Below are 26,041 nucleotides of genomic sequence, written 5' to 3' on the forward strand. Positions count from 1 at the left end.
CAGCGACCTATTGCTCCGTAACACGCAGCACAAGCCACTAGGCCACAAAAGATACATTGTCAAAATTATTAATGGCAAGCTATTCATATACACCGTCTGGCAGTCCTAGAAGCTCCAATTTTTCAACGTGTTCTCATTATTAATTAATAGTGAGATGGCCCGAAGGGCTCGCGCTGGGCATGCTCTAACGCCTTTTGCGTTTCCATGAGCGCGTGTATGAGCGCAAGCCTTCACGGAGCATGGTCTCCCCCGCGTGCACGCTTATCAGACTCATGATTCGTGAGAGCACGAAGGTCACTTCGCTCGCTGCTGCAGCCGCGTTATTGAAAGGAGCACGGTCCTCACACACAAAAAAAGTGAGAACTGTGACAGTTGTTTGTGCTGGTCCTGTGCATACCAGGATTTTCTTTTTGTGCGTCTTTCTGTTTGAACAGCGTGCTTTCGGTGTCGAGCTGTGACAGTTGTTAGTCCGCACATGTCCTGTGTCTACTCATTTCGTGCGTGCTTTCTGCTTAAGGGGGGAGGATACCCTGGAGACCGAACTTTTTTATTTTTTAAGATATCTGGATGAAACTTTCAGGGGTTGTTCACTACAATAAAACTAGCACAACTGCTAAGTTTCACGAAGCTGTGTTTCTTAGTTCCAGAGTTATTGAGGTTTAACTGGGTGCTTCACATGGGTGCCTGAGGAAGAGTCGTGAGAAATCCCAGGACATAGTAGAAAGCTGAAATTCATTGTGGTCATTCCTTGATAGCTATCCCAGGGCGCTACAAAGCCGTTTTTTTTTAATTTCTCCCCCCCCAAAATTTTCACGCAACTTTGAATTTGATGTAATCAGTAATGACCAGATTCATCAAAAATTAATTGTTTATTATAAATTAACAGCACCAATTTTCAAAAAAAGGAGCTTGTTACGCCCTTGCAAGGTCATTCAGGAACAGAATAAAAAAAACGGCACACAAATCTGATGAACGATTTTCGAGTTCTTGCTTTCCTCAGCACCACAACTAGCAAAAAAATCCGTTCTGAGAAAACAGGCCGAGAAAGTTCAAAACACGTGTTTTCTTCAAAAAGCTCCAGCACAGTAGCTAGAAGTGTCCTGGCGCACTCTTTTCTTCTTTTGCCTGGCCTCCATCTTCTCTTGGTGTCTTTTAGAATTCTTCTTTAGGCGTAAAGCGTCTTTTTCACGAGCTCGCTGGATGGCCAGATGACCTGGTTGAAGTCCAATGGAGTCCGATATCACTTGGGTTGCTTTGCAGCAGCCGGCATTGTAGCGCAGCACTGCTTCATGCAGTGCTGTTTCTACCGCGATCAAGGATGAGTGTTGTTCCTTCGGCATCAGAGACCACAGAATGGAGTGGAATGATTCTGATGCATTTTGCATCTTCGCTCCCAGGCAGCGCTGAAGAAGCGACTTTTGTGACAGTCTTTCGTAGATGCGCAGCATAGCTGCAGCGACATAGTCCGGTAGGCTGTGTTTATGTTTTGGCTGTGGCTCACGCTTTGCCTCCCTCTGCAGCTCTATGGCGGCACCACGATTGAGCCCCCTCTGGGCAAAGTTTATGGTGAGGGTCTTGGTCAGTCGATGTGACGTGGTGATATGTTGCCATCACTACACGCTGCATGGCTGTTAGGTCAGTTGAATTGTTTCTCAGGGCCCAACCATAATATCCTGTCAGCTTTTCAATGAGGGCTTTAGTCAGCTTCCCTTCCCACTCAGTGGCTTATCACTTTTCTGCACAATGTTTCGAAGAGCACTTCCAATCCTTTTCTGAACATGGTTCAGACATTCTTCTTTTACAATTGGCACTAGCCCGTACACATGTACACATTCTCTTCTGTGAGGGCAGCGAAGGTACGGCTGTCTCCGTCGGACACAAGAGTGGTGTACCGCAGGCCATGCTTGGATACAGACTGCCCAAAGAGAGTCAAGCCTTCCTCCACTTCCATGCTTCCCGATTTTGCGTCTGTGTTTTTCTGGCAAATGTGGTGCTTCTGCCAGCTTTCGTATGCTGCATCTCCAGGTTTGGGCCCTGTTTGGCATCCAAGGCAGTGGTTTGAAAGAACTACAGCATCCAAGATGAGACCTGTAAAGAAGTCAATTACCTATCCCACTCCGATGTGTGATGTGTGACCCCGCTTATGCCATGTGCCATCGTACACTACGGTGATGTCCTTGCAGAAGCTGGGGTCCATTTCTTTATATGTTTTGATCACTGCTGTGGCAGAATCAGCATAAAACTTCTCCAAAGCGGTGGCCTCTGGCTTCCTGAACGTCTCTTTCAAGTGCTTTTGAAATGTCTTGTGGTGAAGACCTCTGTAAGAGACGTTCATGGCAGCCCAAAAGTCATTAAGAGCTGTTTGCCCCTCGCCTATTTGCTTTATAGCCATTATGGCGCGGACATTTACATCGAAGGCCTGCGTGTCCTTTTTGCGGGGTGATGTCCATAATTTATCGACGGTGCCACAAGAGGCGCACACGACTTCAAGTTTTGTTGCAAGTCCAAGCTTGGTGCTCTCTCGGACAGTCATAGCACCTTTCAAACATTCTTTGCACACTATGCGGCTGAGCACGACGTTAAAGATGTTCATTTGAACGAGCGAAAAATGTTCGCCCTCACTTGTCACTGCAGGTGCAAGAGCCGGCTGCATCAGTTGAAATTTCTTCTGCGTCGCCGGCGTAGACTCGAGTTCAGCGCGAACGGCGTCACGACGTTTCGCATTTGCATCGATTTCTTCCTTCGTTAGGAAACGCGTCCGCAGATGAAGCGACGGTCCACTCACGCTCGATGGCGGCACCGATTCTGGCGAAGTGCTGGGTCCGGCGATATCAGAAGCACTCGGTGTCACGCTCGATGGCACCGATTCAGACGAAGTGCTGGGTCCGGCGATATCAGAAGCACTCGGTGTCACACTGGATGGCATCGATTCGGAGCACGTGTCGAGCCCGGCGATCTCGGAAACACTCAGTGCATTTGCGGCTCCAGCCACACTCGATGTGTCGGATTCTCGACTGGCGACAGCCGACAACACAGTTCCGTCGCTGCAAGCGTCTACGCAGTCGGCACCCGCAGCAGAATAGCGGAATTTCGATGATCGTACAAGCCGCATAGCGCGCCTCCGCGCATCGGACTTCCGCACTGACTTCGGCTTCGTTGCCGGCATCGCCCGCAACAACAAAGACGAAAGGCACAGAACTAGTGCAAAAAGAAAAAAAAACGAGAGAAAATGATCGAAAAGATAGCACAAGGCGAAGAGCGGCTCGTAAGCAGACGTCTGTCGAGGCGGACGGAGCAGAGAGCAACAACGAAGCGAGCGCGCTGGACGCACCATCGAGAGGAGCGACCACCCCCGCTGCTGCACAGCAGCCAATGGCGGGCACGCTTTCTCCCGCGAGATATGAATGCGCTGCTCTAGCCAATCAGCGCTCCGCATCGCATCGCGGGAAAACGCCAATAGCGTCTCAACTGTGCTGCCGACGCCATTTTGCAAGGCGGCGAACGAGAGAGAAAGAATTCACGGTCAAAACACCAAGATGGCGCGGGACGACCGCATGGTCCGGGAATGGCGCGCGCGCGAAGTTTGGTTTGATTTCGGGATTTGCGCCTGTTTTGGACGCCGCGGCGGCCTCGAAAATAGTATTTTTTTTTCACTTTGCGGTTGAATTAGGTGCTGATAATTACAGAATAGGTAGTTTATGAGACATACAACCCAAAAATGTGGTTTTTCAAAAACAGACTTTTTCGCGATTTTTCGGTTTTCAAGGGCCGCGTCCCCCCTTAAGTGCGCGCTGCAAGTTTTGAGCTGCTTGCCGTTCTTCGCGTGACTTCGCAATTTGTCAGTGTAGTGTTTGTTCCTTTGCCATTGTGGTGAAACAATTCACAATAAACGCTCAACTACAGCTGTAATGGCACGTTACATTTTCGTATCATACCGATTCCTAAAAAGAAGAATCAGCCACATTTTTTTCCTCTACTCTCATCTTTCTATTCCCCTTTCCACAAAACAGTGTGGCAGACCATGTGCTCTTCTAATTAACCAACCAGCTCCTGCCTTCCTTGTACTGTTTGTTACACTCGCTAAACTTAATGAACTTTACCACCTAAGACAGATTTTTACTGTACAGAATACTACACAATGAACATGATGGAAAAAAAAAACAGCACAACAAAAACATGACAAGGAAGACCAAGCAGGGCCAGCACTGCCACAAATATAAACACACTCTGGAAAAGGAAAGACTGAGAGAGAAAGAGAAGATCTTTCTTATCCATGCACAGATGCCCAAACTTGTTCAGACCCACACAAAACTTCATACACTTGTAATGATATACAGTCAAACCCTTTTAATAAGACACATTGATGTAAAAGACAAATGGGCATAAGAGACAGCAGTGTGCCTACATTGAAATAGGTGTTGATAAGAAAATGCATATGTGGTACCCTGCTTATAAGACACAACATACAAACATACAAAAGGCTAGAACTGCTCATCGATTAATGTCTCGTACAAAAGGGCTTAGCACATTCTGTTAATGTTCCAGGTTCCTCATGTGTCCAAAGATTTACTACAAATGCAGCCAAAGTCTTACTGGTGCAGGAACATCGGGGCCCCGGTCGAAAATCTTTCGTGACCGGCTGAAGTGGGCCGTGTGCTGGTACTGGTGGCTTCGAGTGGGCGTCTGCACAGGTGGCCTCAAGGGCAGGTTCATAGCGGTTATGGGAGGGGACTCGTTCCTGGGCACCCAAGTGGAAACCAAGTCTCAGACGACAGTGGCGGCCAGCCTGTATCGACTACACACAAGCTCACCACAGCTAAGTTGCCTGTTTCTCCAGGCAGAAGTTAAGGGGAAGAATGGAAGCTTGGAGAAATAGAAAATTCACGAACACAGGGAGTCGCTGAAGCCAAATGTTAAAGGAGTGGTCTGGCCTTCTTCCAGGCTGCAACTGCCTTGAAGAAGACAGTACTGCTTGTCAAAACATTGCCTTCCACGACACGCCGTGTTGAAAATTTTTCAACTGTTTGTGCAGGCTTCTTTCTATAATTTTATGCTTGCATGACAGCAGACTCTCGATGATTCCCACTCCAAGGGACCACAGAATTCCGTTTCAATTGTCAGAAGTTTGTATATTCAAATACATGTATAGACGGAGATGTTCTGCAAGACGTAACAAAGGCAGCTAACATTTCCAATACGGTTAGGCAAAAAGTGAGAATGCAATTTAAAAAGTGGTTCATTTGAATTAAGCAGCTTACACTAATAACACAGCAGGCCAGTCAAAGATGTTTGAATGAGTAGATATTAGAAGCAGACTCGAATATGAATTATCGCAAGTCCACTAGCTCATGCTGCTTACAATGTAAACACCACTTGGAATGCAGAAGCAAGCGTGGCATGGTTTTGTGGCTCTTGCATATCTCTTTATAGCATTCAACTTACATATTAACAGTTTTTGTGAGTGAAAGCAAATCACATAAAAATGAACAAATAAGCACACGTGACAATACGCATGCTGCTACTCAACTTATCATACGCCCGGTACTTGTAACTGTCTTTTCAACGACTCATGTGGTTGAGAAGCCAGTCACGCGATATTGACTTCTGAGGGCGCAATAAGTTGAGGAACAGTGATGTGCAACAGGTGTGCACAGAGTGGTGACAACTTACGACAGATAGCTGATCTTCCCCGAAGGTGACGACGGCTCTGAGTGGCATACAGAGGTTTTCCGGCATTTCTTGGCCTCAAAGCTTGAGTGTGCCTGCAAAAGAAGGCATGCAGGCCTACAATTGTAACATTTCCTATAAATATATTTCATTTCCTAGTGCAAATGTCTGAGCCCTTTGAACGAATAATACAGTATTTGTATTTGATTCAGTTCAAATACCTTCCCCCCTGTTATTAGACATTTTAAATTACTCCAAATTAATGAATAGACACACAATAATCCACATAAACCTCCTGTAAAGGCGGTTTCACTGCAATGTAGAAGTGCTATACCGTGAATAAACACATACGAAAAAAATCCGCACTTCCACAAAGACTCACTTCAAGGTTGAATGAACGTAATACCCTCACATCAATTCATCAGGTTAAAGAGCTTGTTATGCCGGCTTATATACTCTAAGTATAGTAAATTTTAAAACGTAACATATTTCTTATTCGTTTTCACTTGCATTCAACTGAGGGTCTAAGCCTGTGACTATTCAAAGTTGAAACACCTTCTTCCCTTTGAATTTGAAAGAGCGGGATTTGCAAGTGCCCTGTCTTAACTTTAAAGAAGTATTGTGCAGGTTAGTTGGGTCGTGAGAAATATGCTCATTTTTTTATAGTATGTGATGTATATAATTCAAATTCAATTCTAAATGATTAGACTAAACCACTATTCCCTACGAATTTGCATCAAGCCTAGAATCCACTATTCGCATAGGCGAATACTTCAGTATTTAGTACTTCAGTATTAAAGGAGTACTGAGATGAATTATAAATATTTTTGGATTGCCCTAAACAAGAACACTGGTATTTAGAAATTTAAAAAAGAGTACCGTATTTACTCGATTCTGCCGCACCCTCGATTGTAACGCGCACCCGATTTCCACGACGAAAAAAACAAAAAAAAACGTAAGACATCGATTGCAACGCGCACCCATTTTTCTCGCTGGCCCGCACGATCACACCACTTGAAAAAACGACTCCTTTCGGGAGCGTCTTCCATTTAAATATAAGGTACGGGCGAAGCTTATGCCCATCTGACGTGTAACAGAGCATTGCCGTCACTGTAGTTTTACCGTAGACCGATGTCAGCACGCGAACTTGCTTTGGCCCCTTCTTCTCGACGGTTGTGGTGCCAGGCATGTCGAAGTAAAGGGGCGTCTGATAGGCATTCCCGATTTGCCCAAGCAGGTAGCCGTTGTTGTGCCGCAAGTTTAGGACGAACCTCTGAAAACTGTGAAGCTTTTCATCGTACTCCTCCGCAAAACTTTTCGCATATGCCCGTTCCCCTTCGGAAAGAAAAGCCTTTCCTCTTCATAAAGTTAGTTAGCCAGCACCTGCTCACTTTAAACTGGCTCCGCATTAGACCTTTTTTTAAAGCTAATTGCATAGCCCGCACTTGGAGCAGTTCTGTCGTCACGGGCCGCTGTGCCGCTCGCTGCTCAAGCACATACTCGACGAACAGCTCTTTAATTTGCGGAAACCGACCCTGCTGTGGTCCATTGAAGCCTTTGCGTGAAGCTTTGCTGTCGACAATGTTCTGCTTTTGTTTTCGCCAGTCCTGCACGCACGTTTCGGGAACTCTGAACGACCGCGATGCGGCCCGATTTCCTTCCGTTTCTGCACACGCGATGACTTCCCTTTTAAAAGCGGCATCGTGGTGCACTCGAGTTTTTGGAGTCGGCCCTTCCATGCCGTCGATGCTAATGCACTACAAGATGACGAACTCCTCAGCACACGTACGAAGTGCCGCACATGGGAAACACATAGGCAGAAATGGCAGAAATCTAGTATAATGAGTAGCTTCCAGAATATAAAATATTTCATGTGCCTTTTGGAGAGCAAGATATTACTAGAACTGAAAGGGTAACAAAGTAAATCAGCATGTCACGAGTTACAAAGCAAATTAGCACATCAAAACTGCATGGATTAGAACAAAAAATGGACATTTTAAACCCATTTGAATAACAGTTGTGCTACGGTGAACTTATGCAAGAAAGTTAATGTCAAGATGGAATTTCACTCACAAATGTTCCACATACAGCATGGATGAATTAAAGAAGGCACACTAAAGGCCCGTAATAAGCCAATGTACACTGTCGAAGCAGCATTCAAGAAACTTCGCAGTGCTTGTCTTGCGTCAAGAAAATGCTTAGTTTGGAAGAAAACCATGTTTTTGTGATCCAAATACCATAGGTCGGCAAAGTGACTCCTGTGAGAACTCACTCAGACTGACCCAGACTCGGACAACGCGTGAGTCTGAGTGAGTTTGGGTAAGTAATATTTCGGTGAGTCTCAGTGAGTCCGCCTGATGAGAAATTCTGCGAGTTTGAGTCCGAGGGTGCCCTAAGCACAAGATGTATTTCACGAGCGAGCTTGAGGGAGCTCTACCATTTCTTGCCAGTCTATGGTTGTATTTAGCCACCCTCAGCATTACTGTCAGCCTTGGGCAGGCTCACGTTTATGCTCATGCCGACTCGCAAATGCTTCAAAGCACCAGCATTCGTACCCCAGCTAAGTACACATTTATCAGAAGTGCGAGCCACAGAGGCTCCTCTGTGGCTCTCCTCTCCTAACCCCGAAAACTTTCCTGAGAATTCTCGATAAAAGAATCTCACTTGAGTAATCTGTCTCAATAAAAATGTTGCTGGATTGCAATGACTGATATGACATAATTTGTAGGTACGGGATTAAGATCAACAGGCACCAAGTAGAACACCAATTATGCGAGATATTCCTGTTAAAAAGCATTGCCTCCATGTTAGAAGCCAACTGTGTCCTAATTGAGTCACGAGTCGGCTCAATCGGACTCACTTATATAGATCTGTGAGCCAGCATCTTAGCACCTCCAAGTGAGTAACATTTTGGTGAATAAGTCGGAGCAAGTTGAGCTGTGAAAAATTTTAGTGATCCTGAGCCCAAGTGAATCTCGTTGAGGAAAATCTTCCTGGATCTGAGTCCGAGTGAGTCTCAAAGGCAAAATATATTTCATGAGCGATTATGAGCGAGCGCCACACTTTTTGTCGACCTATGCTGAATATTGTTAGTGCCACTAAAAACGCTCACCTACGAGAATGGCCGTCTGACACAGCCATGGCCGCCCTTTGCTTGCTTTACTGTCCTACAGCAAGCACTGCGGCGCAACAGAGCAGGGGGCTCTAGCATATCCTTTAGCATAGCACAGCTTAACAGTAACAGTGCGTGCATTATTCTAAGGAGAACGTCAAGAAGTTCCTCTTACAGAAATGAGACTGAAATGCACAGGTTGCATTTTATTCCATCTTGTAATGCACTGAAACATTCGTTCTTGCCATGGGTAGCTTGAGTGCTTGAAATTAGTTGCACTGAGGCATTACTATGTCATTCAGCTTGTTTTAGAATGTCCTACAGGTGGTACAAATACTGTCTTCAAGTATTGGCCTTTCACTCAGGCATAAATTGTTAGGTAAACACTATTAGAATAGTGTTCAAATAGCATTTCGTATTTGATATAGTTCACACCAGAATTTTACTATTTGACACACTTGAACTTCAGGAAAAAAGTTCCAACGGTCTAACATAACAAAAAAATAAATATAATGAAAATAAACCTGCACACAGCGTGCTTAGTGTCATTTTAAAGTATCAACGCCTAGCTGCCTGGACTGACCTTGTCACGATAGGCCTTGATCAGTGTGCTGGCCATGGCGGCCACCTCAGGGTGCGGGTCATTGCCCAGGGTGACCAGTGCACGCCACACCTGGCTGTAGACGCTGCCGTAGCCTCCCAGGATGCTGCCCAGGCTGCAGATGGACGTGCTCGAAGACACCCGCCGCATCTTCTCCTGGGAGGGTGCTGGTTGCTGCTGCTGCTGCTGCTGGGCCAGCAGCACGGGTGGTGGCTCAGGCAGACCCTCGACCACGGGGGCACCGGACAGAACTGAAAGCAACAAATTATCATTTGAAGTAGCACTGCGCACTGGGGCAGGCTTGAGTGCTTTTTCCGAAGTGAACACTCGAGGTTTTTGGTCTGTCCGGTAAAACGCTATACGCAAAATGCTATGCATGTACCGGAATACAGGGAGTGAACTGCACATGAAAAAAAAAATTGTGAACTTGACATTTCCAACTCAACAATCACAAAGAAGTTGTAGGAATTGGCCATCTTACTAGGTTTTCCCACATTCCAGTATGAAGTTGGAAAGTATGCGAATCAGAGAGTGACACACAGAGATCACTTACGGTTCCCTGTGATGGGCAGAAGCTTGAGCCGGTCTCGCGAAGCCACCTTTCTCATGCCAAGTGGTGTGGTTTCTGAAAAGAAGCAGCGGTCATGAAAGCTGGCTGCAACAACTCAGACAAGACACCGCCTCAGGTGCCCATAGCTTTTGATGATTGCACCCAATGGTCTGTATGTACAGGTGCTATGAGAATATGAAAGCCAGTGGTCTTTATAAAAGAAACTGCGTAAAATTATATGTAAAGGAAATAAAACGGAAAGTGAGTGTCTTGCGTTGCATGCTTTTGAAAGTGTTTGCAAGTTACATTCTGGCTTTTGATCTGTCAACACTCAGCACGAAATGGTGGTTTCGATAGTCTGACAAGGGCTAACATCACATCATATTAAATGCACATCATATAATACAAGAACAGTCATACTATTGAAGTGCCTTACTGTTACGCTACTCTAAATGTCATCCAACTTACTGGCATCTCTAGTCGTGAAAACTGTGCTCGCCACCTCTCTATAAAAAATGCTGTCACGCTAATGGCAAGCGCGTCATTTGTAGACTGAAAGAATTGGGCTTATGGCATTGACACAACTAAAGGTATGCCTGATAGGCAATCATAGATGAGTGACAAGAATAATATTCAAAGAGTGCAACAGTTATATTAGAGTAAAGCAGAACGTGCAGTGTGGTTATTTCACAAACTTTTACGTCACACCAGGAATGCTTACATCAAGTGCACACCAGAAAAAATTGACACCAGTACACACTAGGAACACTTAAACGCACATGAGGAGAAAAAACAATTTTCTCAAATCTGTACATTTCTCCTTAACAATTCCAAAATCACCATGCTTGGTGCGAGAAGAGGCTAGGTAAGTAATAAAACGCACAAAAAGAAAGCGCAGGTGGCAACACCACATTAATATTCCTGCACCCAATGCCGTGATGTCATAAATTTTGACGGCACCCACTAGGTCCTTCGTAATTGCTAATGAGTAAACATGAAGCACTTTGTCGTCCGACGGGGGTCACACGCTTTGCATACTAAATTGAGTCAATGTTGCCAAAATACAAAAGATTAATTCACATGGAAACCCATGAAGTCACGCGCGGATATTTCGGACCAAGATTTAAAAATGAAGCTTTGACCTTTATACTCTTTTCTATCAATAAAGCTACGGTGGTAAAATTGATTGGAGTTCTCAGAGTATAATTTATTAATCTAAACTGTTTCACTTGAGTGTACTTTTAACACCAGGTAACACCGAAAAACACACACACTGCTTACACATCAGGCGCACTTCACAGGAGAAAACAAGATGCCATTCAGGCAGGGCTGTCATAGCCCAGGCCGTACCTGCACTGGCAGGACTGAGCAGGTTGCCAGCGACCTGAACAGCTTCCTTAGAGGTCTCCTCTTCCAGGTACTGGTATGCCACAGCCACAAACTGGGTCTCGAACACGAAGAGAAGCCACTGCAATGCCACCACCAGCTCCTGCGTAGGTGCACATAGGCAAAATGTGAGCGAGCATAAAGCTCTTTAGAACATTGCGGCACAGCCATAGTAGCTTCGTAGCTAAACTAGAGGTCGCCAATTATAAAAATATCAGGTACCGGTATAGTGGCACAGTGCTAGGCAAACGTACAAGCAGTTACTCTTGCGCTAACAGAGAGGGACAAACCGCCCTTCTATGAGGACGAGCACGACGCACGCACACAAACTAGCCTACGTGGCTAGCAGACGACGCAGGCAGCAATACACACTAGGCGTGCTTCAGCCAGTGGCCACCAGGCAGCGACTCCCCTCAAACTTGGGGCGACAGATCGTAAAAATGTATGGCTCCGGAAGCAGCACACGCGCATTGGGAGATGACAGTTTCCGCGACTCCGTTGCCTCTGCGGCTGATGTTATCAATGCGTCGAATAGTAGTGAATCCGAGGACGAAGACCATTCTTTGGACCCCTCAGAAAAGTCGACTTTACGATTCCGCGTATAGGTAGACTCCGATTAAAGGTCGACCGCCAAATTTTGGAAGGCCATTTTATGAAAGAAGCGTCAAGTTATAATCGGCAATATACAGCATGTCTAATGAGCAGAGCTGTGCAAATGGCAATATTTTGCATGCAAAGCGAATCTAAATATTGAAGTGTGAGTGCAAATCGAATCACATATTTTTCTAATGGTTCTAGAATATTTTTCAAATACTTCGAAGCAAACTTGCAGTAAACATACTAGAGAGGGCATTCTTATGGTATAGCAGCAACATGAAAGTGCTTCATAGGTTGATAAAGCGTTGGCAGGCTGGTGTTTCATAGTTGTCTTATCAAGAATGAGGAAATACAGAGGCCGAATTGAATTTATGTGCATGATGATTTGATGCAACCAAAGTGTTGCCGGCAACACTTTACACATGAAAGCCAAAGATGCTATTTTCTCAGTCTCCTTTTTTAACTACTGTGGAATCCTAGTTGATTTGGCGGACAAGCGTATGTTCTCTCTTAAAAGTCCAGAGTTCCGAATCTGCCACGTAGACATCAATATATAAGAACTTCTGAAGTTCTGGATGCTGTAAATCTTCATCGTCTAATTTTTCAGACTTCCTGACCAAATTTCAGGTATAAAACAGCATAAATTAAGCCCCACCTCCGCTGCATCTATCCTCTCCATGTTGGAACCAGCGTTTTTCTGAGTCAATACATTTGCGACTATAGCAGAGCCTAAAAGGCAAGAGAGAGCTAAACAAAACACTTATTTAGTGATAAAATCTTCGTTTGTCCTTGGGGGCCACACCGTGCACCTGCAGTGAAACCATGCATGCTCACATAGCATCGAAAACGAAAAGTGAACGACACGGATACCGCGGAAAGCTATTCGGTAAAGCGCCCTCCACATGCAGCGACGCCCCCCCCCCCCCCATATGTGACACTAACTAAAAAGTATGGCACTGCCAATTCAAAAGTAGTTTTATTTTTTGTTTTTGGTTTGGAAAGTGGGGGGGAGGGGGCACATCCACGCATGCGCTCGCAGTGGCAAAAACGGCGGCAACACCGGCTCGTGGCCCACCTGCCCGCTAGCGCAATGACGAGCACTCGCTTTCACCTGATTGTCCCCAAGGCTGTGCCGTGCGGGCCGCCGCCACTTCATGCATTGGCGGTGGCGGGGCACCCGCGGAAGATGCATGCTCATACCACAATGACAAAATCCGGGGCGAAATTCCTAGATTGTCCGTGGGGAAAATTCGTTATATCAAGGTTGCTGCCCACTGTTACTTTGCTACATAGAGGTCACAAATATATGTGCTTCTATGGAGCAACAACGAGGAATAGAAAAACTTCGTTATATTGAGGAATTCGTTATATGGAGGTTTGTTATTAGCAGGTTTAACTGTGTTGGACTGTCTATGATATTCCAATTTCTTATAAAGTCTAGTCTCACGAGTGCTGACATCCAGATTACATTTACAAGACTATGTTTGTTGTGACAAATGGGCCCTACGTGCAAGTCCTTTCTCTCAGTTGAAGAAAAATGAATCGTGTTTATTTCTGAGAGCTGTGAAATCTACCACAACGCACCGACATGAGCCTACCATAGTTCAACAAAGTGTCATGCAGTGTTCCAGTAGCTCGCGCCATGACTGGGATGGTGAACTCAAAACATTACCTTGCGAACCATCGGGCTACCATCGTTGGCCACCGACGAAATAAGGGTCATGCCGATGTTGTGGTCGATGGTGTCGGCATGGTCTGTGCGCTTGGCGGGGCAGTTGAGGATGGTGCCGAGTGCAAACACCGCTGCAGCTCGCACCTGCCAAGGGCGGGTGTGCCAAAACATGCACGCCAAATCAATGAATGCAGGTTAACCAGGGCAGCACAAACATGACCACCGCAGATGTTTCGCGGCTTCTCTTGTGCCAGCGATTATAACCCACTTGCCTCCGGCACGGGGTCTGCCAGCAGAGTGCTCAGTTTCTCGTGAGCACTGTCTCGAATGCCGCACCAACGGGCAGCTGTATAGCCGTTCCAAGTTCGGCCAAGACAGATGGCAAGCCACTGACGAAGTCGAGGGTGGCTGTCAGTCAGCTGCTCCGTGCAGAGGGCAATGACGTTGCCTTTCAGGGCTGCTTCCTGCAAGGCACAACACGGCAAAGTCCAGACAAGTTTACAAAGGAACTTTCACTTTTGCATTTTAGCAACAGAGCTGCTTGGTAGAGTTGTCAGGAAGAGCAACATTCTAGGGCATGGCCTTAAACGGTTTGATTGATGCCAGTGCCACATAGCTTTCGGTTCTGTTACCAAAATGTTACCAGTGTATATTGGCATACTATTCAAGCATACAGACATAATATATCGAGAACAGCGCCCAGGGTGGCATCAGTCAGACCACTCAAGTCTACATGGCAGAGCATATGAGTTAGGTTTTCAGACAACTGTGCATGTCCAAATGCTTACTCTCAGTGTTGGGACAAAGTTTGTTTTGTTTTCTTACACTGTTTTATGCCACGCATATTTTTTCAAAGTAATTATATTGTTATGAGACAGTGTCCCACTAAAGCGGTTAGATAGGCGCCGAGGAGGATAACGTGATTTTGGTGTAGGGCACAGTTCTTGTTCTCCATCTTGGCTTGCGCATTGGCGCTGTGTAAATATATCTTCAAACGGCTAGTTCCCCGTGTGCCTTCACATAACAATATATGGATGGTTTCCTGTGCATAAGATAGCACGTATGTTTTCATTGTCAACCTTCCCATGAAGTTCGTACAGTTCCCATTTCGTTAACGTAAGCAAACTAAGCAAAGACTATTTTCATTCTCAATCCATTTAAACTGTGACACCAATAAGAAATTGCACGTGAAAATACTAACATCATTCAGAAACATTTAATATTTATGTATTTAAGTATATATAATGATTATTTATAACCATGTTCATTAATGTGTATTCACATTCAACCATAGCAGAGTATGAGAAGAGCGACCATACCTGACCACTAGGGTAGTTGGCCACGATGCATGACATCACAAAGGCGGCCATGGTTCGATGTTCCGGCTGTGTAAAATATGGAAACGTCATCTCCTTCCAACCAGCTATTGCAACTAAAACTTACGGGCATGGACAAGTCCGACAGGACGCTCAGAAAGTAGCGATGGCCATTGTCTCGTACAAGGTCCACTTGACACGACTTGCAGGCATCAGTGCAAAAAGAGGTTAGCTGCGTGGCGAGTCACGACTTTCGGGAAGCTTCCAAGAAAGCTTCGTAAGTGACCTCACCTGGTCGACAGCCAGTATCTTGGCCCAGATGGAAACGAGGAGTGGACGAAGGTCTCGGGCACAGCTCTGAAGCAGCTTCAAGATGTACGGAAAGATTCCCACAGAGAGGGCCTGCAAGACAAGTTCATTCTAGATCTCCGTCTCAGCGCATAAAGGGCTGCCCATCAGGGTTGTCCAACAGCCGTAATGCCTTTAGTCTGAGTGATCACCATTTACAGGAAAACCTCATTATAATGAAGTCATCTCCAACATGCAAGTGGCTTTCGTACATCAAAAATTCATTATAAAAGTACATTAGATAGAAACACCATGTCATGCAAGACTATTGCCAACAACTAACCAGATTGACGGCCCAGGGTCCCAGGTCGAGAAACCTGCCTAGCAGGTCGAGCGCCCGGACCCTGTGAATCTGGCTGAGCAGCACCTGTAGAACGATGGGCAACTGTTCGGGTGGAGCCGACTGCTCCGAACCAAAGGTCAGCCACACCTGCACGCAAGGACAGCCTTCGATCAGCTCTTCTCTCCTTCTTCTAATTTTTCTTTCTTCCCTCAGGAAATAATAAAATTCTAGACATGCAACATGACCACACTTTTTCAAGCACTGTGGGAGAGACAAAAAGAGGACAGGGAAAAGAGTGGAAGATTAATCAAAAGGAAAGGCCTACACCAAAACCTCATTACAACAAAGCCGTGTCTTACCCGAAAGTGCATTCCTTACATATGAAACTTTGTTATAAGTGTATATTATTCCAAACACACTGTGCATCTATGGCAAGCTTATTCTTCATCACCTTCGATATAACCTGTAAATTCGTTATATCCGGCATTCATTAAATCGAGATTTGCCAGTAGCATGCTACTTTACATTAAAAAACAGGGGAGAGGAAGGATGAAAGAGAGTTCAAGTTCTAAATCATTAACTGGATAGCAAAATACAATGCACATACAAGGGTACAAAATTTTCAGGAGGCCCAAAATTAATAAATGTGAAATGGCCTCCTATCAGAATCAGACAAACTAAATTTAGTAAGCAGAGGAATGGATTGCTTATACAGGTTTCTGTTTACTGTACACACACAAATGTATTAAATCAATGAAGATACATAAAAGAACATCAAGGAACATTTATTGTTATGGGAAAAAAAGTATGATCTGTGATAAGTAAAAAAAGGAGCCCTACCTGAAACGCCGTCAGTTGCTGAGCAAAGAACGGCGAGTGCTGGAACGGGTGCCCTTGCTGGACTCGTGCCAGCTGCGCTAGGCACAGGTCCAGCGCCAGATCCCAGGCTTGCCACATGGGGTGCTGGAAGGTCGGCGGCAGTGCGGGCTGCGACACGGGCTGGCAGTCGTAGGCACGCATCACCCGCTCCGCCAGCAGGAAGTTGCGGAACAGGCTGGCCACGAGCAGGTCCTGGCGGAAGAGGCGTTGGAACAGCGTCTTGGGCAACACGTTCCATGCGATGGTGTCCGTGATGGCAGTGAAGATCCAGTTGAGCTCGCCCAGCATGGTGCGCCGGTCATGCAGCTGGCCCGGCACTCGCTCCAGGAGGTCGAGCGTCACGCCCGGCACTAGCCGGCTCGCCTTCTGCAGCACAAACCACCTGAGGGCCATCTGCACGGGCGTGGTCAGGCAGGAGGTAAACAGGTCCGCCGGCAACTCTGGGTTCATTGGTAACACCTGCAAATATGTGATGTACAGATGAGAAAACCTTAAGCTAGTTGTCATGGATTTAACAGAAAGCAAGAGTACAAACACGGACACAAGAGAAGAAAAATCAACCACACAACATTCACTGGTGTAGCCAGACGAGGGATATGGAGGGGGGGTTTAAACCACACCAAAATTTTGACATTTTGTGTGTGCACTCATGTACACTTAACACATGAACAAACACACATGGAAAGAGTTAGGTTCCCCCCTAAGTCGTTGAAAATTGCGTGAATTGCCACAAAAGGACTTTTCAACAAAAAATATCAAGAAAAGCAACTGATCAACAAACAAAGCTAGATAATGAATGAAAAAAAAATGAAGCGATCCTTCCGCAAGTGAGCTAAGCACATTTTTGTCAAATATATTGAATACAGTTGAACCCCTTTATAAAAGACATGCACTGGGCAGCAATCCTTGTCTTTTATATAAGTGTCTCTTGTAAACAGGGTACAACACGAGCTCTTTCCTACCAACCCATTTCAATGTTGGCATACTGGGGACTCTTATGCCTATGAGTTGGCACTGAAACAAAACTGAGGATTTCAGCATAAACTGAACGAGAACAAAGTTGGGCGAGTTGCAATGCATTCATGATGAAAAATGGTGCATAGAGACGAGAATTGTTGCATGCTGTGGCAAGCACTTTAGGAGGCCGGGCTGTCTAATGCTGTAGTATCCTGTGATCATAAGCCGTCATTGTTGCCTGGCGTAGCGCAAGCAAAACCACAAGCCATCTGTAGCATATTGAGCACGCCCTCGCACCAAAGAGAAGTCTTCATCATCGTGTTATTCGAGCGCCTTGACGACGATATCAAGTTGAGAGCACTTTCTGGGCCAGGCCTATCATATGCTGCCGTCACTTGACCTAACACAGCAAAACCACATATAAAAATTGAAAAAGAGGAAGCTCGCAAGAAACAATGAGAGAGAAAGAAGGGAAAGAAATTGGAGTAAAGAAAAAAAAAACAGGAAATATAGCAGCAAGGAGAGAGAGGAGGAAAGAAAGAAAACCAAATAGAAACAAATAAGGCTGCCCATCTGCCCTTCCTTAAGGCAGAACTGTTTTAATTTTTTCATCTGCCCTTCCTTAAGGCAGAGCTGTTTTAATTTTTTCATCATCAAAGCTGCCTATTTAGAAAAGAAGGCAGCCGACCTGATTCTGGCGACAAGCGGCGAGCTGGATGCAGCTTCGGTAGCAGGGCGGTGTCTGACCCTTGACGCTTCCCAGCGAGATCTCGAACTCCCGCTCGTGCTGGATGGCAAACTTATTAAATGACTCGAGGATGAGACCAGCGGAGGAGCAGTCGTAGACATAGATGGACGGTGCCCCCATCCACTGTTGCAGGTCATACATGGAGAGTGGGATGTACTGCGTGTACGTCTGCAAGAAATGGCAGGACAAGCTGGTAAGACAAGAGCTCAACAGCACCGCGTGCCGGCATTATGATGAATGCAACTATGTACATCATCTGGTCGCTAAGCAACAAACAAGCAGCCAAGAGGCTGTACCAATATTCTGCATTAGGTCCACTTCACCGTAGTAAAGTTGTCAATTTGAATACAAGCAATCTCTCAGGGCGCAGTGAAACGCCAAACACACAAAATATGAGGACGTTATTTTGTTTAGAGGTCAAGAACTTAATCAACCGTATGCACAATATGTGTGCTTATTTAAAATATCCTAAGAATAGAAAAACACCCTACTACACCTTTCATGTGACATTTAACATACAATGCCATCATTGTTTTGCATGACCCTTTCAAATGCTAATTAATAAGCACTTGCAATAATGTAGCACAATGCAGAATAATAGAGAATCGGGCATGCTGTAAGCTATCCTTTAAGTAACGCAAAGCGATAATGAGCACTAGTTAGACCCTCTTTTGCCATCACTGAGCGTAAACAATGAATGCAACAAAATCTGAGCATGTTTAATATTCGGGTGGCTTGTAGGTCATATTCAGTTTCATGTTGAAGAAAGCAAGCTCATTCCACCGGTGTGTTTTCTCACAAGAGAAAATATGCAGGCTGACATCGACACAAGAGAACCGCACAAAAGAGACTGTTGTCCAGTTCTCGTGCTACCGTGTTGAGCGCCTTGCCTTCTTTCACGACAAATGTCAACCGACTAGCTCAACGTGCTGCTTTCCATCCAAACACGGCTGCGAATGAAGGCTCACCCTGTTGAAGACCCAGATTTCGCCATTGATGGTCGGCTTGGGCACGCCGTGACCATTGTAATGGAAGAGGACGCGGTCCTCCTGAAAGATGAGACAACATGCTCAAACATAAAAGACTTTACTATATCTTTTTCTTTTTAAAAGATCAATATTAAAGATATTGTGCCTTTACGGTGCCACCAGCTACCTCATCACTTAGCAATAAATTTTCAATGCAGAAGCAATAATATGAAGGGCATAAAAAGCTATATAGTCAAAGACAAGATGTGCAAATACTGTACTATTGAACCCGTAAGTCACAAGAAGTTGAGCACAAGTTCAAACAAGTAAAGATAATTGCACATGAACATGTCCGAACTGGGATATTCTGCACACCATGATATTTACAGGAAAACACACTTATAAAAATAATTACACATAACATCAAACACCCAGTCACAAATATAACAAAGCACTGCAAGCACCGATCTTCGAGCTAGCTGGTACAGATCCATAGCTTATGGAAGCGCAGAAGCTCCGTGCTCTGCATTCTTTATCTATGATACGTATTTTTTTGCTTTCAGACGCTATAATTCAATGCTGCACATATCCCAAGATTAATGTTTCACATTTGCTTTCAGTATTAAATGTACATTATTATTTTCATGTAATATTTATTCTTAGTATGGTTATTAGTCTATTTTATCAATCCTCTGAAAAGTAGAGGTCAGCTAAAGCGAAATTTCACTGTGGCAAGCTTGGCACAGCCTTCGGAGCGACTTTGTTTACTAGCAGCTGTATAGGGGGCCCATGGAGGCAATATTCACACCTGATGTTTAGAAGATGCACTACTACTCAAGTTAAACCACGCTGTCTCTGAGATTATTCACTATTCTGAGACGCTGCATTACCTCAGAGGTGCTGCTAAGGAGCCAAACTGGTCCTCACTGTCCTGTGCCATGCATCACTAGTGAACAGTAGCAGTGAAGGCTTTCTTTTTTTCGTACCAAAAATATTTATAGTTGAAATATTTTCATGACACATCCACTTGCATCTTAAAGGGTTTCTGAAACAGTTTTTTCCCAATCTGTTTTTGTTTAGACCACTACTGGAGCAAATCATTGGCACCAGAGTTCAATCGAAACACCCATTATTAACGGAGCTATGAGTAAAAAAAAAGTACCCTTCTCCTCCGCTCCGCCTTCCACCCTCAACTGCTCTCAACTCTCCCTTCAAGCACTCGGGGCTAAGCTCCGCCTTCACGGCGCCTACGTAAATCCCTCCGGCGATCCGATACCGGAAGTCTGTGCTGCGCGTTCCACAGCCAATCAGATCAGCTGGAAACAATGACGTCAGTCGGGCAGAGCGTGTCGCTTGATGTATGGGCGGTTGAAAACACGTTTGGCCAAGTCGCTGGGAACTGGAGCGATTTCCAGCTTTAAAGTGTTGTAATAAATTACACAGTTTACCCAGAAACCTCAAATCGATCTCTAAATTACCCTTAGGACTTGGTCTACCAGCCAAATGTGTTTTTGAAAAATCGTCAATACCGTTTCAGGGTCCCTTTAAACCACTGCGCAGGGGTAGCTAGTCTTCTACTGGCGAAGCTCCTTGGGGTGTTGGTTGTTCCATCTTCTATAGTATGTATGTAGCCACCTCTAGTTTATGAATTGCTCACTAGATGGTGTTGTGTGTATATGTCCTTGGAAATAATATCACTAGATGGTGTTAGTGGTTTTCATATAGTTGATGACTAAAGAGGCTAGATTAAAGAGGACAGACAGACAGACAAACTGCAGACAGACAGACAGACAGACAGACAGACAGATGCTTCGCCCCTCTCATCATCAGTCACTCCATGGCTGTGCTATGAATTTTTTTCCCTACTTTATAGACTTTGCAAAATTATTTAGAACATAGCTTTAGAGAATACTTCCATCAGTTCGAACTGATTTTGAGCTACGCCTTACTGTCCCTTTAAAGGGCTACTGACACCATTTTTTTTAAGGCGAGTTAACTCTGCCATACTCCTGCATACAGAGACAGCTCTGCGCAAATGTGAAGCTCAGTAAATGCTAAAAATTTGACGTTGAAAAATGCATCCGGAACACAATGTTAGCAGGCGAAGAGTGAGAGCGAAAACTTTATTGAAAGAAATCGAACAGGTAGGACAACAGGTGGCCGTCGCGGACGCAGCCTGGGTGAAAGGCCAAGAGGCCTACACGGCTGTGGTGGTCGACAGCCAGGGAGAGGTACGGGATGCCCTGACTATACTCACTAAGGATTTCATGGTTGCTGAACAAGCCGCGATTGCTTTAGCTATCAGGAACAGAAAACGTTCATACGTCTATAGCGACTCCAAAGCAGCAATTACGAGCTTCGACAAGGACTATGCCTCTGGGACTGTGGTTAAACTTATGAACAAAGTCAATCCTATCGATACTGAAATTCGATGGTTTCCTGCGCATATGAGACAAGTGGACGAAACTCGGGTCAACCTCAATAAGGTGACGAATGACCTGGCACGAGGACTCGCTTGCCATGCCGGTCAGACCTGATCCGACACCCACTACCATTCCGGGGGCTATAAGGATAATTTCATCACTTACAACGACATCACAAAATATTATTACTTGGGGCATAGGCGATTCCCAATGCCACACGCAAAATTGAACAGGGCTCAGGCAGTCACGCTAGGTTTACTGCAAACGGGAACTTACCCCACTCCGCATTTTCTACATAAAATTCTCCCTGACAGTGAAATTCAAGACTAGTGTGACGCGTGCGATGGCATCATATGGATCAGACACATGCTGGCGGGCTGTCCCGCGACTCTCGCTAATTCTGAAGAACAATGGCTTTACTGGCAGACAATGGAGCGAAGCGCGTCTTATCAAGGCCAACTACGGGCAGTCCAGAAGGTCCACGATGACGCCACAAGGCTCGGCTTGACGGTACCGACGTGGATGCGGCCCGCCTCGGTCTGAAAAGACCGGGCTTCAGGACACAAATAAAGTTTTGTGAATGAATGAATGAAGCCAATTTTTGTTGACACACTGACTGACATCGACGTTATCGCAAAGTCAGGCTGCAGTGATAATTCTGGTGACTTCACACACCAGTACAGCTAATTGTGACAACGCCAAGTACCAAAAAATTCAAAATGGCCACTTGTACATCACAAATGGAGCAGGATGTAGTTGTCATGGAAACGTCAAGACATCTTGCACGAGCGGGGTAAAAAGGTCATACCATGTTGTGACGTTACTGGCTTTTAAAAACATACTGTAGTCACCTTTCCAAAGTGTACTCACGCTTACCAGGATATTTTATATGCTCATGAGGACTTGGCCTTTCATTTGATGCAAAACAACAACTTAATTTTGTCCATGTACCCACCCCTTTAAGCACAGTACAAAAAAGAACAAAGAGCCTTGGTTGCACACATAGTGGTACCACTCCAGATGCAGGGCATTCTATTACTTGCCTTGGAGTTGCGCCTGAGTGAGGAGCACAGCTTCTTGACTTCCTCCACAGTAGGGTCTAGGCTGAGCTTGTAGCGGGCCCGTGACTGCCATCGCTCATACTGCTTCTGTAAGGCAGCTCCGATGCTCTCCAGTGCTTTTTGTGGAGGTGACTGGAGTGGGTCTGCGAGGCACAGTACGTGGCACAGTACGTGAGCGAGAATTCTAGGTAGACGCAAACATACAATAAAGATCTTCAGTTGGAGTGACGATAGAAACCAGACCTTCAGCATGACAAGCACAGACCTCCTGCAGAGATTTACAATGCCAGTGCCTTAAACTATTTTGGAAATTAAAAACACCATGCAAATTTCTCATAGTATGAGGAGCCTCTTAAGAAGTTTAGTTCAAGTTTAGTTCAAGTTTATTCATTATTAGTGCATGTACAAAAAACGAGTTACATTATACAAACAGAATTAGGAGGTCTCTAAGTACGAGTGTCAGGGGGACCTCCTATAATTAGTGGCATACATAAAAAGTAACAGCAGCAAAAAGAGCAAAGAAATGAGAAAAAAAAACAATAAAAACAGAAAGATCTATACTAAAAAAAATTTATTTACCATAGCAGCATTATTTAAATATACCAATACAGAACTGTGAAGTGATGATGAAAATAAATTTATTACAAATGAAGAAAACGTTCCTCTCACAATACATTTTTCCTATTGTGTTTAAATGATTGCAGTGACAAGAGATGATTTAGTATGAAAAAATATGTGATTCCAAAGATGAATACCATAGAAATGAGCTGTAAATCTGGCATAGTTTGATCTTATTTTGGGTCAAAGAAAGTTATTTTGCCCTTAAAATCTGGTATTATTGTTGTTGACAAGGGCATGGTGAAATATACTACCTAACGATATTTCAGGATGAATAAATAGGTATGTGATGAGGTAAAACAACTCTTGAATCGGTAGTTCTAGACTGGCGCCATGAGCCGCATACCTGCTGACTCTGTGGTTCGGCTCACGAATTATTTCTTCAGTGACACATGTCACACATATTTCCAGGCAAAAGCAGAGAATCGCACCAGACATCAAAACAAGCGAATTGTGAGTAAGTTTGTTTAAAGGCTCACCTCTTAAGAACACTAAACCTTAATTAACTATCATTATGAACAAAAGCATCTATAAATTCATGTGTGCCTTACAGATGCATAGTGTGTACTTCACCAAATCGCAAAGAAAAGAATTGTGGAGAAGCGGGCACTTCGCAACTGTACTTGCCATAGGCATTCTAGGATAGTTTCAAATGGCCAGTGTTACGCGCACACATATTCCTTTCCCTGCAGCACGGTCAAGGTGTCTACTGAGAAGTGAAGTGATTGAAAAAGGTGATGCGAATTGGACATGATTATGTTATATTTTCCTACTCTTGATGGTAAAGCTCAAGCATCTTCCAAGTTGTTGTTTTTTTCTTCTCACCTCAAAGGCAGGTGTGCACGAGGCTGCACAAATGGGCACCTATGCTAGACTAGTGTCATGAGCCAAATGGCTGCCGACTCTGCCATGTGGGTCACAAGTTAAACTATTTCTTTAGCCACAAATGCAATCAATGGTCGCGATTCAATCATCTAGGCAGAGCCTCTCTGGCCTTTTTTTTAAGTTATACCCAACTGTAGTCATCTAGTGGCTAAGGTACTCGGCTGCTGACCCGCAGGTCGCGGGTTCGATTCCCGGCTGCGGCAGCTGCATTTCCGATGGAGGCGGAAATGTTGTAGGCCCGTGTACTCAGATTTGGGTGCACGTTAAAGAACCCCAGGTGGTCAAAATTTCCGGAGCCCTCCACTACGGCGTCTCTCATAATCAAATGGTGGTTTTGGGACGTTAAACCCCGCAAATCAATCAATCAATCAACCAACTGTAGTCAACCTTTGTTAAGGTTGACTATAGTCAGGCATAACTTCCAGGTCAACTACAGTCGGGTACAACATTTGAAGTTGTTCAGAAGAATTCGTTTCCCCTTGTTTAACTGTAACAGAACCATTGGTATCACTACTATGAAAAATACAGCGGTAATCGCACCACCATTATCAATCTGTAAAATCTCACATTCTGCTTTCTTTGATAGAATTTACCACTATTCGAATATGCCTCAAACTAATTTCTCAACCTCCACTCACATCCTACAAACTGATCTCTCTTTTGAAGTCGGCCTTGGATCATGTGACACTAAACTTTTTATACAGTTTGTTTGCACTCATTATTTAACTGGGCGAAACTGCCTTTTCAAGGGAGCTTCCTTGGCGAAGTTTCCTTGGCATACTCATAGTGTGCACGAGAACCTTTACATTATGTAGAACATTCCGGTGGGTTAATTAGTTAACTGCTGCAAGGCATTCTCAAACTGCTCTAAATGACCAGGACACAAGCAAGAAGACACACTTGTCAGAGCTTATTACACCATAAAAACTGATGACAAGCATATCAGCATGGTGTGCCTTTTGTTGTTGCCAGAAGTTGCTTTCTTGGAGAATGCCCTGTACAAGCACTTGTTCCCTTTTTTTGTTGCTTTTTTGTTGGTTGGTCTTTCATGCAAAAATGTGGGTGAATGCCACTTTTCCACAAGGGGATTAACTGTTTTATTTAGATGCTTTTAATTCTGTTACCTTTACCTTTACTTCCATTAATTATTGTTATGCATTGTGCCATGTTTTTAATTGTCATGTGGTTTTATTACATGTTCATTTGTTGAGAAAACAACATTCTGTTTTCATCAAGCAATGTTACGTCGTGTTTTGACCTTCGTTCAAGTTATTTTTTACGTGACAACTGCTTTTTCATTTTTGTTGTTGTTTCTTCACATGCACAAAACTCAGCGAGATTAGTTTTACATTGTGCGATGTTCAAAATAAAATACTATACTCGTCTTGTGCTGTGTGTTTTCTTACTCAAGTCCTGGTCATTTCAAGCAGCTTGAGAACAATTATGATTGGCAAGCTATACAACGCTCACTCCTTATAAGCATCACTGTGCTGCATACGTTCATGAAGTGCTATGTGCAAGTGTCGGCCCGATCCTTTTCTCTGCCTTCTCTGTATGTCTGTATCAACCAAAAATGAACTCACCGAGCCAGCACTCTAGGCGTGCGCATGGCTGCGTCTTGACCACATCCGGCGGGTCCACACCAATGTTGAGGCACATCACAAGCGCCACACTGACAGTCTTCATCTGGAGCCAAAGATTCCCAATAACACAATCCATGAGGATGACAAAATAAGACTAATAAGCATCCCTAATGAAAAAAAGAAGTGTAAATTTAGGAGCTCACATGCGGATGCAGAATGTGAACTGATCTTTCTGACAGCTGAGTGGCCGTATTCCAAAGATGGTTCAACTTGCTTCAAGCATGATGCCTTCAAATCGTATTTTCTTCTCCTGTATCTCTGTGCATGACTTCAATTTTTACAGGTACTCGATATTTTGATAAATGCACTATTACAGGCTTTTAAACA

At 44.7% G+C, this 26,041-nt stretch overlaps 1 protein-coding gene across 4 annotated transcripts in view; it reads right to left on the bottom strand.

Moving 5' to 3' along the window:
* raptor (regulatory associated protein of MTOR complex 1) overlaps positions 1–26,041 on the bottom strand; it is a 51,318-nt gene that overhangs the window by 23,681 nt on the left and 1,596 nt on the right. For all 4 annotated transcript variants that reach the window (XM_075868527.1, XM_075868526.1, XM_075868525.1 and 1 more), the window contains exons 2-17: positions 25,655–25,757; positions 22,551–22,711; positions 19,085–19,165; positions 18,057–18,284; positions 16,373–16,870; positions 15,533–15,679; positions 15,193–15,303; positions 15,029–15,103; positions 14,905–14,970; positions 13,858–14,049; positions 13,586–13,729; positions 11,281–11,419; positions 9,934–10,005; positions 9,363–9,631; positions 5,671–5,762; positions 4,594–4,738 (exon numbers count right to left, since the gene is read on the bottom strand). In XM_075868527.1, coding sequence (XP_075724642.1) covers positions 4,594–4,738; positions 5,671–5,762; positions 9,363–9,631; positions 9,934–10,005; positions 11,281–11,419; positions 13,586–13,729; positions 13,858–14,049; positions 14,905–14,970; positions 15,029–15,103; positions 15,193–15,303; positions 15,533–15,679; positions 16,373–16,870; positions 18,057–18,284; positions 19,085–19,165; positions 22,551–22,711; positions 25,655–25,757 — 2,523 coding nt within the window. The remainder of the gene's footprint in view (positions 1–4,593; positions 4,739–5,670; positions 5,763–9,362; positions 9,632–9,933; positions 10,006–11,280; positions 11,420–13,585; positions 13,730–13,857; positions 14,050–14,904; positions 14,971–15,028; positions 15,104–15,192; positions 15,304–15,532; positions 15,680–16,372; positions 16,871–18,056; positions 18,285–19,084; positions 19,166–22,550; positions 22,712–25,654; positions 25,758–26,041) is intronic.

Source organism: Rhipicephalus microplus, chromosome 7, assembly GCF_043290135.1.
Source record: "Rhipicephalus microplus isolate Deutch F79 chromosome 7, USDA_Rmic, whole genome shotgun sequence".
NCBI classification, from domain to species: Eukaryota; Metazoa; Arthropoda; class Arachnida; order Ixodida; family Ixodidae; genus Rhipicephalus; species Rhipicephalus microplus.